A 16,291-nucleotide genomic window follows, 5' to 3' on the forward strand; every position below is an offset into this window, starting at 1 on the left:
ACATAAAGAGTGGCTGGGGATTGCATTGACGTAGGTTAGGTTGGGCTTGGTCTTGAGCATGTACGAGGAAGATTTGAAATGGAGTAGTAAAAAAGATTGAGAACAGCAGAGATGAGAGAGAAAAAGTATAGGAACGGCGATGATGGCTGGATTCGGAGATCTTCAGATAACGTCGTCAGCAGAAGCTTCTTCCAAGCTGCCCGAGAGATGCGTATACTGATCGGTCGCAACACGCGCGAACGTACTACATAAATGCCTGGGAAAATTCACCCCGACTTGCTCGATACTAGCGCCACGAACACATAAACGACAGCCCGACTGGCAGGGGCTGCACATTGGAGGTGCCCAAGGGAAATCCTGGAGAAAAAATATTCCTATAATTCTGCTTTGCCCCCGACTACTTTAGTTTCATCATCCAAAAATAACAATCTTTACTTTACCAACAGTGAACCAGCATAGATTATATGGTATATTATCTTTTTATCTCAATCACGTACGAAGTTTACGATAGGGTAGTTTCGGAAGTGTCCTAGATATAAAGGTGTTGGGGTAATTGAAGGCGTGATAAGAGCTCGTGGGATGATGCAATATGGTAATGGATCCGGAAGAGATTGCCCGTCGGGATTCGAGTTACATGACCATTTATTCGGCCACTTATGTGCGGGTAATCCATCTCATGACGAGTGCTGCCCTCTCTGTAGGGGTCTGTTAACCTTATTAATCATATTTTCGAGCCTCAGCTGAAGATCTTACACAATTATTTATTTCTGAAATATTTTCACCCCTCCAATGTAAAAATAGATTTTTTTTTAGCAGGAGTAATACACTGGTGATACAAGTAACGCTGTCAATTGGTTGATTTGCCCAAGGAAGCTTCGAGAAAGCTCCATTAGGCTTTTGTATTGATCCACATGTTCCTCGTGGTTTTGTTGAACTACAAAGATGCCGCGCTCGGCACATCCGCGAACGCTTTTCAACATTCTACCGTCGAGAACTTACCGACCGACTGGATCAACTTTCTCGCGGATCATTGATTGCGAGTTGATAAAAAAGGGAGCGTTAGATATTCATTGCTTGAAAATATTTCGAGTTGGAGCTTCTCACATCGGACATGTGGAGCGATTCTGACTACTTGCAAGTGGTTGCTTCAATATTTTCATTCGTTTCAAACATTTGGGATTCACAGATAGACGAAAAAATATTGAATAAATCGAATAAAAAATATCCAATATTCAATTATTGGGACGTGAAAATATTATAAATGTTGATTCACGGTAGTGACTTGAAGGCAAGTACATTTATGAAAACGAGTACGCTGCCAGAGACCTTTTACAGGAGCCATTGCGTTTCTAGTAGTTTCAAAAATTTCTTTCTTCGATAAAAAAATAATTACACAAGTTCAGAAGATATTGCAAGCTCACATATTTTTTATTCATTTTTTCTATAGATTGTGACCTCTTGGAACTCTGCATGTAGCTTAACGCATTGAAAGGATATTAATTGTTCATTTTTCAATTTCATTATTGGAATTACTGAATAATCGAAAATTTGTATTCCTGTAAAAACAATCTGAATTCTGCCGTCGTGATTGTGCGATTCGTGCTTTATTATAAAGGAAAACCGTTACCAATTATACCGGAATAATTGATGTTTCATCGACATACATCCTCGATCATTTAAATTAATATTCAATAGAACGAATATTACAAATTGTTGAAATAATTGGTATTTTGTCGATCAATATTTTCGAATATTGAAATAATTGGTGTTTGGTAAAAAAGATGACATTCACTGTTCGTAAATTCTTTATCATTCAAGAATTTGTGATTGATAAAATACGTATTCGTATTGACACATAATTGATACAATCAAGATTTCGAAACGAATTACGAGATAGAGAGAATGAGAAAGAATGCGAAGCGAAAAAAGTGCTAACGCGAGTGTGAATCAGAGAGTCCGAGAAGAGAAGAAAAAACAGGAGGAACGAGATAAAATTTGGGACAAAGAGTGCGAGACAGTAATTGCAGGATAGAGAGTACGAGAGGAGTACGGAATAAAATCCACGAATAACGAATGCGAATGTGATTGTACATGAATTTCTTAATTTAAAGGAAATTTGGCAGCTATACGGAGAGAATTAAATTTGAAAAATTACCGTCGAGTAACGATAGTGCGGGGACGAACTGCAATTCAAGATACTATAATGAGGAAAAAATTGAATTTTACTATATATTAAATAATATTCATTGTTCAAAGTAGGAACTTTTGCCGGAGTATGCCTAAAAGAAATGTCCTGTTAAGGAGGGTGGCTACGTTCGTCAAATTGATCAGAAATTGATCAAATTTGGTGATAATGTTCTTCAACATCACGTGCAAAGACACAATTTTTTTCAAAATTTTCTTCTGCTTAGTTATCGAGTAATTACGGATTAAAGCAGATTTCTTATGCCCGGAATGTATACCTATATATATGGAAACGCTATGCTTATACACTTGAACTTTAGTGATCAATTACTCGATAACTGTACAGAAGAAAAATCTTAAAAAATTTGTACTGTCAAATTTGGCCCTAAAGAATATGTTCACCAAATTTTATTAAATTCTTATCATTTTGAAATTTTTAATGTATTTAACATGGTTTAGCATGGCAACATTGTATCGTCGGTAGCCACCCTCCTTAAAAGTGTCGTACTTTTAAAGATTATTTCAATATTTATTTCGCAATATTACACGAGCTAAAGGTGAATTTTACTGCGCTGCACTGTAAAAATTTCCGTACGAATTTGTTTATGCCAGGATGCAGCGATAGCAGGAACACGACAGGGGTATGTGGTCACTATATCAGCCTATTTCCATATTGTTTTTATACGCTCAGTCCTTTGTTGAAGTGTGTAAATCACCGATTTAGAGTGCTACAGAATTCGAAAGCGAGTGATCGATACTGATCAAAATATTATCGTTTAATTCTCTCCGTGCACGAAACACATGTAGTTTCATAGAGTGTATTCCTTTTATAAAAATTATCAATGCAAAAGTTAAACTAGGTGACGATACTGAAAAAAAGTAATAAACTGAGGTGGTTTCTGGTTCGATAACTTGTTCATCGAGGCTCCAATACCATCTATATTATTGAGCAAAGAGAAATGCGGAAAAATCCCGGGAAAAGCCTTGAGAGATTCGCAAACCATTTTTCTGCTTATCACAGACTTTTCTCCCGCGAGTCAATTCCACGTTTCATAAACGTATTGCAGCTCGTGATCGATTGAAAATATTCACATGAAGGTGAATGCCAAATTCTGACATGCTCATTCCCCTCATGAAAATATAAAATAATCATTTGAAGAAATAACGAGATAATTGCCTTTACATTTGCAAATCAACAATAATAAAATACTCGCAACGAAAAATCAGAAATCCCTAGTGATACGCCGTCTATTTAAATTCAGAATTTCGATTAACAACTTATACCGAGACGCAGTTGCATAAAACGAGAATTTCTTGAGTGGAACGAATGAGCGAAACTCGCAGACTTGTATTGTTAAGACAGGTGTGCTCATTAGTCAACCAGTTGTCACCCACAAGCCGTATTGCAGCATGCTTGACATGTTATCCATGCTGTCAAATTAGTATTCGACCCGTCACTGATCCGTCTTCGCAGTGAAAAAATAGAACACTTATCATGGAACAGCCGACAGATAAACTAACAAGGAGCCGATCGAGTTTTAATATTGAGAAATTATATTTGTAAAGATAACATAGCGCGTCACGCTGAATTTGGGTTTCGTTGATGTTCTATTTTCTTGCATTTATTTTGAAATCTGATGCATAAGATCATCGTGATCAACCCTAGTCCTCGTATTTTCACCAAAGCTATTTCCTCCGTCGAAGACAAGTTAACAAATAAGGCCACAAGTTCGTTTTTCCCCTTGAGCAATTCCCCTCCGAAAACTCGTTATCTCCTGATGGAACAAAGGCGATAGACCCATAGTTTAGGAATTAGTGACGAGAGATGGATTCTGTAGTTGGCTAACAAATCTGATCCAGCAGTTTTAACCCTGGGGAGAGTCAACAGTTACCGGAAACAAACTACCCTCTACCTTGAAAGTTCATGCACCATCGTGGCATCAACTTCGACTGTATCTATATACTTATCGTGTGTATACATAAACCTCGTATTTTCTGCTTGAATGAATGAGTGACCTTTAACAAGCTAGTTTGGGGTTTTATTTAGCAGCAAGATTGCAACAGCGCTAATAATGGACCCTTGAGGTTGTTGTCGTAGGGTGTGCCATACAACGTTGCTGTAGCAGTGAAAATTAAATGGATGTGGGAAGCCGTTCGTGCAAGCTACAACAACAGTTCAATCTCAATGCCATAACTTCAGAAAAACTTTATGGTATAGTATTCTTGTCAGGCTTCATCCTTTTTTTACTATCTACATGTAAATTTTTTCGAATTGGAGATAAAGTTCTATCTAAAAACAGTGTTTATGGGCATATATCAGTTTACAAATTCAAATTTGACTGTTCGAACAGGCAAACAGGTAAGGGCAAAACACTGATGAATTTGTTTACCGATTCGGCCCCAAGAAGGACGATGTTGCTGCTATGTTTTGATGGGATCTGCCCATTATTTGTGCTTGTTATTTTTCGATAGAAATAAATATGGCTCGTTTCGTTTTTCCGATTTATTACAAAAAATAGCCATTTCCAACGACGATCTTGTGAACGTAAAATCATGATCTTCCGCGACCAACGTACTCGTTCGAATAAAAACATCAGTTGGCACTTCCACAAGTTCGTGCTTCACTGGTCTAAATTTTCATTTATTTACGCCAGTAAATAAAATGCATCGCTTCACATACAAGGAAAGAGCATACTGAAGTTTTCCCCTGTTATGTGGTAGGTCTTTCAATGATTATTTAACGACTCATGGACCAATATTTACCAAACAACATGGTAACATAACATACGCTTCTATTGGGATTGCACGAGCGAAATGAACGTGAAACCTGTAGCGTGAAAACCTATAGCGTGGCCATTACCATGGAAAACTAATAGGTTTTTGGCATGAATCCCATTCTTTCGTGGAAGCTTGAAAATGTAATTTTCGTAACGATACGGAGCTGTTCACTCAATCATTCATTGATTACCATTCACCAATAACAAATACCACATGACGATGCTCAAAAATTTATGAATTTTTCTGAAAACAAAAAATTCTGAGACATTGTCGATTGGATTGAATGTAACTTCGTTTTTCGAAGTCATGAATCCGGTGAAAAATTTGGATAATTAAACAGTATATCGCCGAGTTGAAAATTGCTGGTGTCAGCCAAGAGGCGGAAGCTATAACTCCTGCTATAACTCATAGATATCCTTTGAGACGCAAGTTGAAAGTATCTCATTTCTCATTGTCTTCTTCAACGTTGCAGAGAGAGGCATTCGAGCGGGTACTGAAACCTTGATTGATGTTGACTTTTTATCGCCCATTGTATATCATTAGCAGTCTTTTCCGGATACAAATAAATATCCCGACAGGAGTTATAGCGATTACGATCTTGAAACAAAACAAATCTTAGCCAATTACAGTAACGTGAATTTACTCCCATGCTATTATCTGATCGTAAAAAAAAATGTAAAACTTCAATCCGTTGAGAGCGTTTGTTAAACTACACTTTGTTGTTTTCGGTTATGACAGACATTGTATTCGATATCTGATTGTATATTTTAAAAATGATTCAAAAATCGATGAACCCAAGTAAATCGCTCGTATAATCACTCATGGAATTTTTACGATTGATTAATGGTTCTGGAAGTAAATAGTGTGTGTAAGAAAACTAGGAACGAACAGAACAATCTTGATATTTTTTGGGGTACTCGGGAGAAAAAGCGCGTGGAAAAAATGGGTAGTTTCCCTCATAAAGATTTACTACATCTTCGTATCAGTCAATACTTCGATACCCACGACAGTTATATAATACGTGACGATTTATTCGCTAGAATCAGAGCTGTCACGCAACCTTCGAACTCGAAAATTTGAATGGAATTAACGATACAAGCGTCACGTTCATTTAACGCGTGCTCACTGATTCGTAGAACGGAGCAGTCGACAGCAAATGCGCTTGCAGAAAATATTGATGCGAACGAAATTATTCGACGTTCTTCTGCTGTTTATTCCGTTGTAGAACGGACAGTACGCGGTAATACTAATCCTTACCAAATTGGCTTAGCTCATATTAGGCCGATCTACGGAAATAATCTTCAATGCGTTGGCTAGGGAAGTCAAAATCGTATATTAATCATTTTGCACAGCTTCAACCGAGCTGAGCGATTATAACCGGCAATAGCTTTATTGGCTAGTAGCGACGTGAAAATCTTATCATAATCATTTTGATAAGAACTGATTATGAGATCATCACTTTCTATTAAATACAAAATAACAGAACGTGAAAAAAGATAATATTATATAATTACTATGGTGAACATTGAGCGTTGGATTTGAAATTAAATTTTTTTTTTTTAATTTTTATTTCATCATTGTTTCTGATGAAATATCCTAGGTTTTCACGAGCCCATCCCAGCACTTTAGCGCCATATTTCTTCTGAATTTACTCTACCTATTTTTGTGAAACCACCCACGGTATTGCCAACAGCACGCCCTCCCTAAAGCACTATCGCATTTACACGTGGGCCGAGGGGAACGTGGAAAACTCAACCGATACAGGCGGCTATGGTTTTGTTTTATATATTTATATACATATTTGAACTGGTGCGTGGCTGAGCGGTTACCAATCCGAGTATTGTCGTCATTCGAAACTGCTCAACTTAGGAAATCGCCAGGGCCATATACCGACCGAGCTCCCATAGCTATCGGTCGAACAAACGTACCTATATGATTCCCTCATTTCTATAAAAATATTTCAATTGAATTTTTACAGAATTTTATTACTTGATAGAAAACGATACGAGGTAAATAAATGATGTTTATTAATTTCGTTGAAATAATTACCTAACTACCATTATCATTGAAGTGGGAAGATATTGGGAAGCAGTTAACTTTTGACTTGAATTGTACCTGCTGACAGAATATACAGTTACGACCCTTATTGATCCCCAGAGCCATAGTTGCTCTCTCGAATCCACTATTTTACTCGCGTCCTCTTCCGCTCTTTCCCTTCCGGTACTTTCGCCCTGTTCGCTTTTTTTTTTGCGTGAATGAGTATTTTGTACGTACATATATAAAGACCAAATGGCGCAAAGTTGGTCCTGAGTAGAATATCCACTAACGATTGTTCTTTATCGTTTAGTAATTTATCGGTCGTTTGGAATTATACTTCTAGAGGAGCCAGGAGAATAAGTTTGTTTATCCATAATTTGTACTGCTCTATTCACGTGTGATATAGAGTCTCTTATCAACCATAAAAATAATTTTTTCATTTACCCTAGTGAGCGATGAATAATTGAAAAAAATAAGTGGCGTGAGAGGAAATTCATTTCAATCGATTCGAATTTATTAATTCTTCGTCTGTAATGATTTTTCCGGCACTTCGCGTCCGTTAACTTGAGTCTTTTACGTCCTGCTGCTTTTTTTACCCAGTTGATGGACTCCAAAAATTCTGATAAAATTGATCCTACACACAATAACCTCAATCTTGATATTTCAATAATGAAATTGCAGAAAAAACACATGCGTTCATACATTTTTTGATAATTAATGAAGCAACTTATTAACCAAAATTGTTTTGATTGGAACACGAACAGGTTTACAGACGAGGGATTGAAGATTGAATTGATCCAGTTTCGTGTACCTTATAACAAATTTCAATATCGATTCAAACTTCGTAGAAGACCTGGCTAGTGTAAGAACAGTTCCATGTATCCGTGAGAATGCAAACATAACCTCGTAAATTTTGCTGTGTGATTAATCAGTTACGAGTTCCTTGGGGTAGTTTCATAAAAGGAAAACGAGTGAACCAATGTAAACGTTCATTTGAAGCTCTAAAAACATGGCAGCGGTGAGTGAAAACGACTCGGAAATGAAGCAGCTGATGACGAAGGAAGGCACTCGCCTAATTGACATTTCGTGTTGCGGCGGACTTCTTGATCGTCTGCTGACTTTAGAGACGAAGCAACAGAAAAAGTTCGAATCCACGTCGAGCCGCAACATACCTTTGTCCAACTTTTAATTGCCACCTCCCTACAGTGAAACTATTTTTTCGGCGAACATACGCGCTTCAAAATCGTGGAGTAGAGTAATAAGAGCTTTCCTTGGATCGTTCAACAAACTTTTCAATGTTCTCGAACTGAACGATCTGACTTATGCTACCATTTCGGAAAAATTATATTTTTCCAATCGCATCTGCATATTCTAATTTTCTAACCTGTACGATAAAAAGCCAACTAATGAATAATTAAGTCTATTAAAATACAATCGACGACCAGCATTGATAAACTTAAAAAAGCCATTACTTGTTGAAAAACATTGAATTAAGTTTAGCTCTCAGACATGTAAGAAGAAAAACGTGTTTATTCGTTCCATATCTCATATTTTGCCTCTCGAATATTTCGTTCTCTGTTGATATTATTGCTACGACGATTACGAACGAAACAATTTCGCAAATGTTCTTAAAACCAAGCTGAAGTAAGAGAAAAGTACGCAGTCTTTCGAGTGGGACTCAAATTTTAGAGAGGTCGAGATTCCTACTCGAAAGGACAGAGCTCATCCACTCCGAGTACATCGCGTTTAATCATCAACCCGAGTGAAACTTCCCTTAGTGCAGTGACGTCAGCGGACTTAGTTTGATGCTGATTAACAGACGATGGAAAAAAAGAATAGCAGAGCACGTCAAGGCTTCACAACAGGAAAATGGTGATACACGCGCGGATATACCTTGGAGCGCACAAACAAGAAAGGTAAATGTTCTGAATACTTAAATGAACACGTATTTGCATGGTTTTGTTCCGAGTAATAAGAATGTATAGCGCGTTCTATAGAGAAGTAAAATCTCGTTTATATGCAAAAATCCATACACGACCATGCTTGCAGGCAATTTTTAAAATTTTGTTGTAACCATGGTCAGTCGGTTCGAGTTCGTTTGGCATAGATTTTAAAAGTTGATAAGTTTTCAAATCCAAAAACTCGTAGATTTTTTCGTTCCAAAGCAAAATTCGGAACGAAAAAACGGTGAATTATTTGTGTGGGGCTATACACATCGAAATAACAACAACACGTATAAAGTTCACGCGATCGAATTGATTTTTAATTCAATGTTATAATACGCAGGAAATTTAATTCTACTCCCGAGATAATAACCTAGCGAGATGTCAGGAATGAAAAACAGGGGTATCCGAAAACCGAATATCGAGCAAGAGAGAAAGAAATGAAAGAGAAAAAGAGAGAACGAAAGTTACAGCTTACAGCTAGCTCGGGAACTTTGTCATACAAAACTCTCCGAAGAGTATAGATGAGAACAGGATGGAAACTGTACTATACACAGGATGAAACTCGAAACGCGAAATGCATCCGCCTGAACACCATCACATCACGCTCGACGGAATTCCTGACAACCTGTACGAAGCTTTTTTCGTAATGTTTTCATTTTGAATCATGTGATTATTTTCATGGTGTGTTGTTCCATAGTATCGAAGTTTCATTTTTTACTGTATCAAAATTTATAGCAATGAAATAATCGAACAAGCACAAACCGAAAACGAGAAAAAAAATGATTGAGCAACGATGTGGTGAAATAGAAAAGTTCCATGGAATAAAATGATAAAAATCATTTGTATGATAACAGTAGAATAAAATATTCAGTTGCTTGGTATTTTTGCACTCGTCGCGAACATTTATCAAGCCCATAAAGAAACTAGGACACATGAAACATGAAATTACAATCACATTATCCATGGGGTCAGGTTTCAGCAATAATTCATTCGTAGTTTCAATGAATTTTAGACGGGATTAAGGCAGAGGAGCAATTAAATTTTCACTCTAACTATGTCGTCCAGCCAACAAGATGACACTTGTTCGACGGGAATGGAGGAGTGTAGTTTACCTTCGTTCCTGCGACACGGTACGAACACGAAATGTCACCGGGATTTATTATCTCTACTCACTCTAAAAAGACTTCGGAATCGCTTCGTGGCAACACCAACCTCGGCAAGACGAGCGCCTTCTTCCTCCGTGTCTTCAAAGTTTGTATGGAATACTGTTGAAAATCCATCGTCTGAATGGGCGAATGAGGGCTCAGAATGGTGATTTTTCTATCGCTGCCGCCTGGACTCGTGAGAGAAAAAACTCCACTGGGTGGTGGTAGGCTCAGATGTTGGGGAAGTTTACGTTCTAGGCCTGTATTAGCGAACAAGCCTCGTCTCGCCTCAGCGTTGAGACTCTCCTCGCGATGAAGCAGATTTTCGCTGCTTCTCGACTCGACACTGAGAACTCGACGAACATCGCGTTTAGCTGAAGATGACGACGAGGTCAAAAAGCTACGATAATGAGTCTTCGATGTCGAGGTCGATGCCACGTGAGTTTCAGACGACGAGGTTAGAGACTCGAGAGAACGGGAATCCTCGCTGTAACGGTCATCGGCGCTTAAAAAATTTCTCGACATGCGTAAGCTCTCCATTGATCTCGTGGCAACTTGACCGGTACCGCCAGCTGTCAGTAAGTGTTGACGAGGTATACACTTAACCTCGGGCTCGTAGTCCTCTTGGCTCGAGCTTGATTGAGGGCTTCGATTAGTCCCTACAAAGAAACCCAGTCGAGCTTCAGAGTACTTGGGCGAATTCGAGGACGCTGTCGCTTTATTGTCATCGTCAATCATTTCACCCGAATTCAACTGTATCCTGGTCATCGTCTCATGACGTTTTTTCCCTTCGGAGGTGTTCACTTGAATCCGAAATTTCGAAACTTCGGATGAGGAACCTTTTGACCTCTCAGAAATTATTTTTTTATGCTTCGAGTTATCAAAGATTCTAGCTCCTGTCTCGTCAGTTACGATGGGTTCCACATCCACATCATCCGGTATATTCTCAACCTCGTCCTCCGACTCGCACTCATAAGTGTCCGAGTCATCGGCCGATGGCTGTTGTTGCAGGACCCGATTATTACTGGTGCTACTCAATGTCATTCGACTTTTTGTTGTACTGAGAGTCTTCGTTCTGGTTAGCTTATTTGTGAGCGTAACAGCCTCCCTCATATCCTCCGTGTCTTCGTCATCCATAGTTAGGAACCTTTACCCTTTGTTTTTTGTTTCTTTGTTTTTTTTTTCACTGCCAATTCAAATTTGAGCTCAACGAAGACGTACAATTCCGAAGAACCGTCGAGTTGTTTGACGAGGAAGGCAAACGAAACTTCGTCAACAGATGGGCCACGAGGATTCGTCAGAAAATCATTTGGATGCTTTGCAAATTCGGCCCACGCTGCAATCCCTTGTCGATTCCACAGGACACTGTCTGTACAGTGTTCCGAGCTGAAGCGTCTGAGGTCGTAGAATCGATGGATTAACTGACCCAGCTGTCGGGATCCAAGGTCATCAAGTCACGGACTGATTGTTCGAATGCTTCGCTCACAGCTCTGCGCAATGTCATAAATGATGGAAACCCTTGTTCTCCCTTGATCTTCCCCTTGATTTTATGAGGCTTTTCACTGCAAAATCAAATAATTCAAAATTCAGGGCTTACTGAAAAGAGGAAACAATAATTGAGCACTTGGAGTCTTGTCTTTCCACTCGCAATGAACCTTTTTGTTCATTATTTCTAGCTGGTGCCTCAGGAATTCATGACTGCGTGTCAATTCAGATGCAAAAATATATGTGAACGGCATCAATACAATCGGAGCGTCAATATAACCATAAATATAATCGACCTACTGGAGCCTAACAATGGGAATATTGCCACGAGCTTTAAGCAGATCAAGGATTTCTCAGCGAAGGGAGGCCTTATCTTTCTCGCCCACGCTCGCTGCATCTTCATTCTGTGCGAGCGAGGGCCTGAAGACCATAACATCGACTCCAATTATCTGCCTCGCACACCAGAACCCCCGATTATCGCAATCTCTACAGTTCGTACCTTTGGTATTCTAGAGCAAACCGTCCCTGAAACTAGCTTTATAGAAATCCGTTGAATTCGCCTCGTCCCGCAAGTATATACCTGATCGTCTCATCGCGTGATCTCGGTTAATCGCTTACCAGGTATGTATGATTTTACTTCGACCACGTTAATCTCTTCATTTCATCTTCACTGATGGAATAATATATGTAGCCTTTTACCGTATTCCACGATCACGCAACGTGTAGGTGTTGAATTACTATCCGAACGAACTTTGTTTCAATGATTAAAAACTCAGTATCATGAAATCCTTATGATCCCATTAAGCCCTCGGATCATATCTAATCACTCTCGTTAATTCACAACATAAAAAACAGATGACTCTGTCGGTATGTTATGTTTGAACGATTTTTTAAAAGTATTCTTCAATGGAACAGCAATTAAGTTATTTGACTGGAGGCCCCCTGGAAGAATCGTTTTCTTCTTCGTTTCTTCTTGGCCAACTTCATCTTGTTTCCACCGGACACGACAATGCATAACGCGCGGCAGGAAATTTTTTATTTGAATGTACAAACGGGGAGTAGCGTAAAAGCATTGCTCATGAATCGTTTTTCATTCGCGTTGCTGCGATTCTACCACTTGACATTTACAGCGAGTAGCTACGATGTTCTTCTAAGAGTGTTAAGTCATCCGCTTCAAATGTTTGAGCGCGCTTACAATATTTGCCTCGACCACCCTGAAGGGAAGGAACGCAAGAAAAACTTTATACTTCCGCCACGAACGAGTCAGAAGATTTATGGAATTCAAAGTTGTAAAATACTTTAGCAGTAATTCGTTCGAGAAATTGATAGCGATAAAAGTTTGGATGAATACGAAGCAACGAAGGAACAAGTTTTCTAGATTTTTCAAGTGTTTTATTTCTCCAAGTGAAATGGGATAGAAAAAGTGTAGAGCAAGTTTACAGCTGGTATTTACAACGGGTACGTTTGATCCAACATACAATGTATTGCAAGTTTTAAAGCTCGTGAGTTTTTTGCCCGAAGGTCAGCCAATGGGGAGGAATGTCAACGTTGATAGGAGCAGAAGTCTTGGAAGAAGTACAACGAGCTCATCGAACTAGCTTGTTTCGTGACCGTTCCAGATTTTTTCCCTTCAAAAACAACGGTAATAGAGATCCACCGCACCAGTATTCAACGACGAATTTCCTTTACGAAAATAGAGATGAAAAAATAAGCGACGTTTCGCATGCCCAGGCTGTGTGTCATGCTTGTTCTACTTTCATATGTCATGAGAAATTTGTCCTGACACAATGTCCAGATCCCAGTCATTCAACGACTGCCAAGCCTAAAACGTTTGCCGAGCGATTAAGGTGAGTGGAACATTATTTGGGGTTCGCAGATGGATCGTCAGTCAGACAAAAAAGAGTGAAAGCATGTCCATTAATAGTTGTCACAGCTTTGCTGTGTCCCTAACTCACCAATATCCCCTTCAGCTTGTGTTTTTTGTTTGCAAGATTTTTTAACGTCGCAAACTTATCCCATTGAATACGCGTACCCGCAGACTACTGCATTCTGATGAATCATGAGAAGTATTAGGAAGCTTTAGTCACGATGCTTCATCACTAAGTTTTGTGCATTCATAAGCCGAAGACGGATATGGTTCTTGTCAAAAACGACTCACGTAGCAGTTTAAAATTGATCTTTCTGATAGAAATATGTAACACAATTCTCTGACGAGACAGCACGCGATCACTAAAAATACTGTGCCCCCCCTTCTGCTCCTTCCTCTTGTTAGCGCTCATCTTTCACTTCTTTACGAACACTATGACACCGGGAATTCTCGTTGATTACTTTTTTCCACCATAAAAGTTTTTTCTTTTTTTTCTACGGTGATTTATGTGCAATTTGATGGGGGGACCACCGGTGAAGCAAGTTACCCGAGGTAGCTAATGCATATGTGGAGGTCTCCAAATTCGTATGGACCATGCAGACGTCTATCGCGTGTGTAGGGTTGTTAGTGATGTTGAGAGATTTGTAAAAACACCATGCTTATAGTAACAGCAAAAGCGAATAGTGAAGCGACTGTTGAACGTAGTGTGCTATACAAACACGAGACAGGCTCGGCGAGGAGCTTTGAAATTCTAATCTTAGGACAAGATTCAGAGGATATGGAACGCGACACGAGCAACGATATTGTTTTTGGCTGCTCCCTCTCGTCGTTGGTGTTACGCGTTCAAGGGGTCCCGTCCTCCTGACTGCTCTACTCTCTCAACGAGACAGCCGAGGGCCGTTAAGGTATTCCTTTCGCATGACCATATTTTTTGGTGGCGCAAACTAGGGCATTCGAAATTTGGACTGATCCCTAACCTCTGAGAAGTCGCTGTTATATATGAGAAAAGCTTATTTTTCTAACTTGTATCGTTAATATCTCGTTCAAGCATTCGGTAACCCTTTATTTTTATCGTCACTATGGATTCCTTACATCTTTTTCTATCTGGGCGACAATTTGTATCAGGAATTTAGAGTTATTTAGTATATGAATTATTGAATAGAAATGTAGTGGTGATGGAATCTCCATAAGCTCCTGTATAAATTTTACGATTTTTGAAGTTTGAATTCTTTATTAAATGTTCGACAATCTGACCTGAAATTTCGCCAATCTATTCGCATGCACTTTCACTTTACTGTAATTTAAAATTAGTTATTTGTAGAATATTCGGGTTCGTAAAAGGAATACCTTAAACTGTAGAAAGTTCACAAGAATTTGTAGCATAGAAGAATGCAAAAAATCTCTCAAGTTGGACAAGCGTTGAAATGCCACTGTTAATTACACATTATTATCAGTTTAGGTTTTTTAGAGTGGACTTTAATATTCGATTGGCATAAAGAAAGGATGTCGCATTACGTGTTTTCCTCAACGAGATTTCATTTACGTTTGAACTTTTGTTCGAAGCTCTCCTATCCACGCACTCATGGAGTGATCATTTTTTGAAAGCCTACCAGCAGCTTTAGGTTGGAAGACCTTTGGACTTTCAAGAAACGCAAGAATAATGAACTCCCGAGCTATCCACACGTGAGTGGAGAAAAATATTCTGAGTTACGCGATTTTTATCCAAAGATCAGCTAGAAAGATTGTCGGTATTATCGTCTGAGAAATCGAGACGAAGATTGCATGCGCTTGAATAATGCTTTAATGAAACGTCGATTTCCTCTGGTGGAACAAACTAAGCTTGGGGATTAGCGGACTTCAAAGCATCTCATGGATGAGAAGTGTTTGGTACGTGCACTATTGAAGTAGCAAGAAATTCGTGCTCGTTGAAAGAAAATTAGCTCCCACAGGCAATGCTTCGAGAGAAATATACATATAATAGGAAATGATAGGCCTCGTAGAGGAGAACGGCCGACCTCTTTCCAACAAAAATGAACGGGAGATTGAGATACAAGAGTTTCGGATAGAGAAAGAGAGAGAGAGAAGAGAGATTGTGGGAAAGAGAGAAGAAATTTTGTGGAAGCGAAGAGCGCAAGCACGAACGCTTTCGTGTGCCAATAAAATTAGCAGAATAGCCTTCGTCTATTTGTGAAGTTTTCCCGGGACACATTCAACTAAGGCAGTAAATGTGTAGTTTGTTCGAGACTGAATCACTAATAATACTGCGGACTCTGCTCGAACGCTATCGCACGTATTCCGAGCTGAATTAGCTGTATCGAAGTTGTTGTACATGTTGTGGAATCTCAGTAGACTGAAATATATGTGTAAATATACTGCAAAATGCGCTCAAGTGCACTTGTGTACTTATTCCAACGGAAGACATGAGAAGGAATCTTCAGCGATGAGATGCCAAACTCTATATGAGTTTGTAACAGAAAACGCCCACAAGCTTGCTATAAATTTCTCCGATAAATGCATCGAATGAGCTGCCAAAAAGGCTGCATCTTCGACGGATATATCCAAATAAACTTTCTTGGCCTTTTTTCTTTTTCGTTTTATTGAACAAGCAATGATGTGAGATGAAAATGATCGCAAATCGAACGGTATCCCCTCAAATCTCTTTAGATTAACATTTTAGATTAACAATGAAAGAAAATATCTGTATCATCATATGGATTACAAGTATGATTCAAAGATACACAACTTTGTGGTTCGATGAAAACAAGATCCATAATTCTGGTGATTTGTAAGTTTGGATGGCCTAAAAATGGATGCTGTCAAGACAGAAGATTAATATGAAATACTAATGC

At 38.9% G+C, this 16,291-nt stretch overlaps 1 protein-coding gene across 13 annotated transcripts in view; it reads right to left on the bottom strand.

Moving 5' to 3' along the window:
• The window catches only part of dnc (phosphodiesterase dunce), a 423,146-nt gene that overhangs the window by 125,081 nt on the left and 281,774 nt on the right, over positions 1-16,291 (bottom strand). For 4 of the 13 annotated variants that reach the window (XM_043424751.1, XM_043424735.1, XM_043424726.1 and 1 more), the window contains exon 2: positions 10,119-11,652. The exons of 8 other annotated variants lie outside the window; for them this stretch is intronic. In XM_043424751.1, the coding sequence (XP_043280686.1) occupies positions 10,119-11,227 (1,109 nt within the window). In that variant the 5' untranslated portion in view covers positions 11,228-11,652. The remainder of the gene's footprint in view (positions 1-10,118; positions 11,653-16,291) is intronic. One more of the 13 variants, XM_043424743.1, reaches the window with a different exon arrangement.

The sequence above is a fragment of the Venturia canescens genome, chromosome 1, assembly GCF_019457755.1.
Source record: "Venturia canescens isolate UGA chromosome 1, ASM1945775v1, whole genome shotgun sequence".
Lineage (NCBI taxonomy): Eukaryota > Metazoa > Arthropoda > Insecta > Hymenoptera > Ichneumonidae > Venturia > Venturia canescens.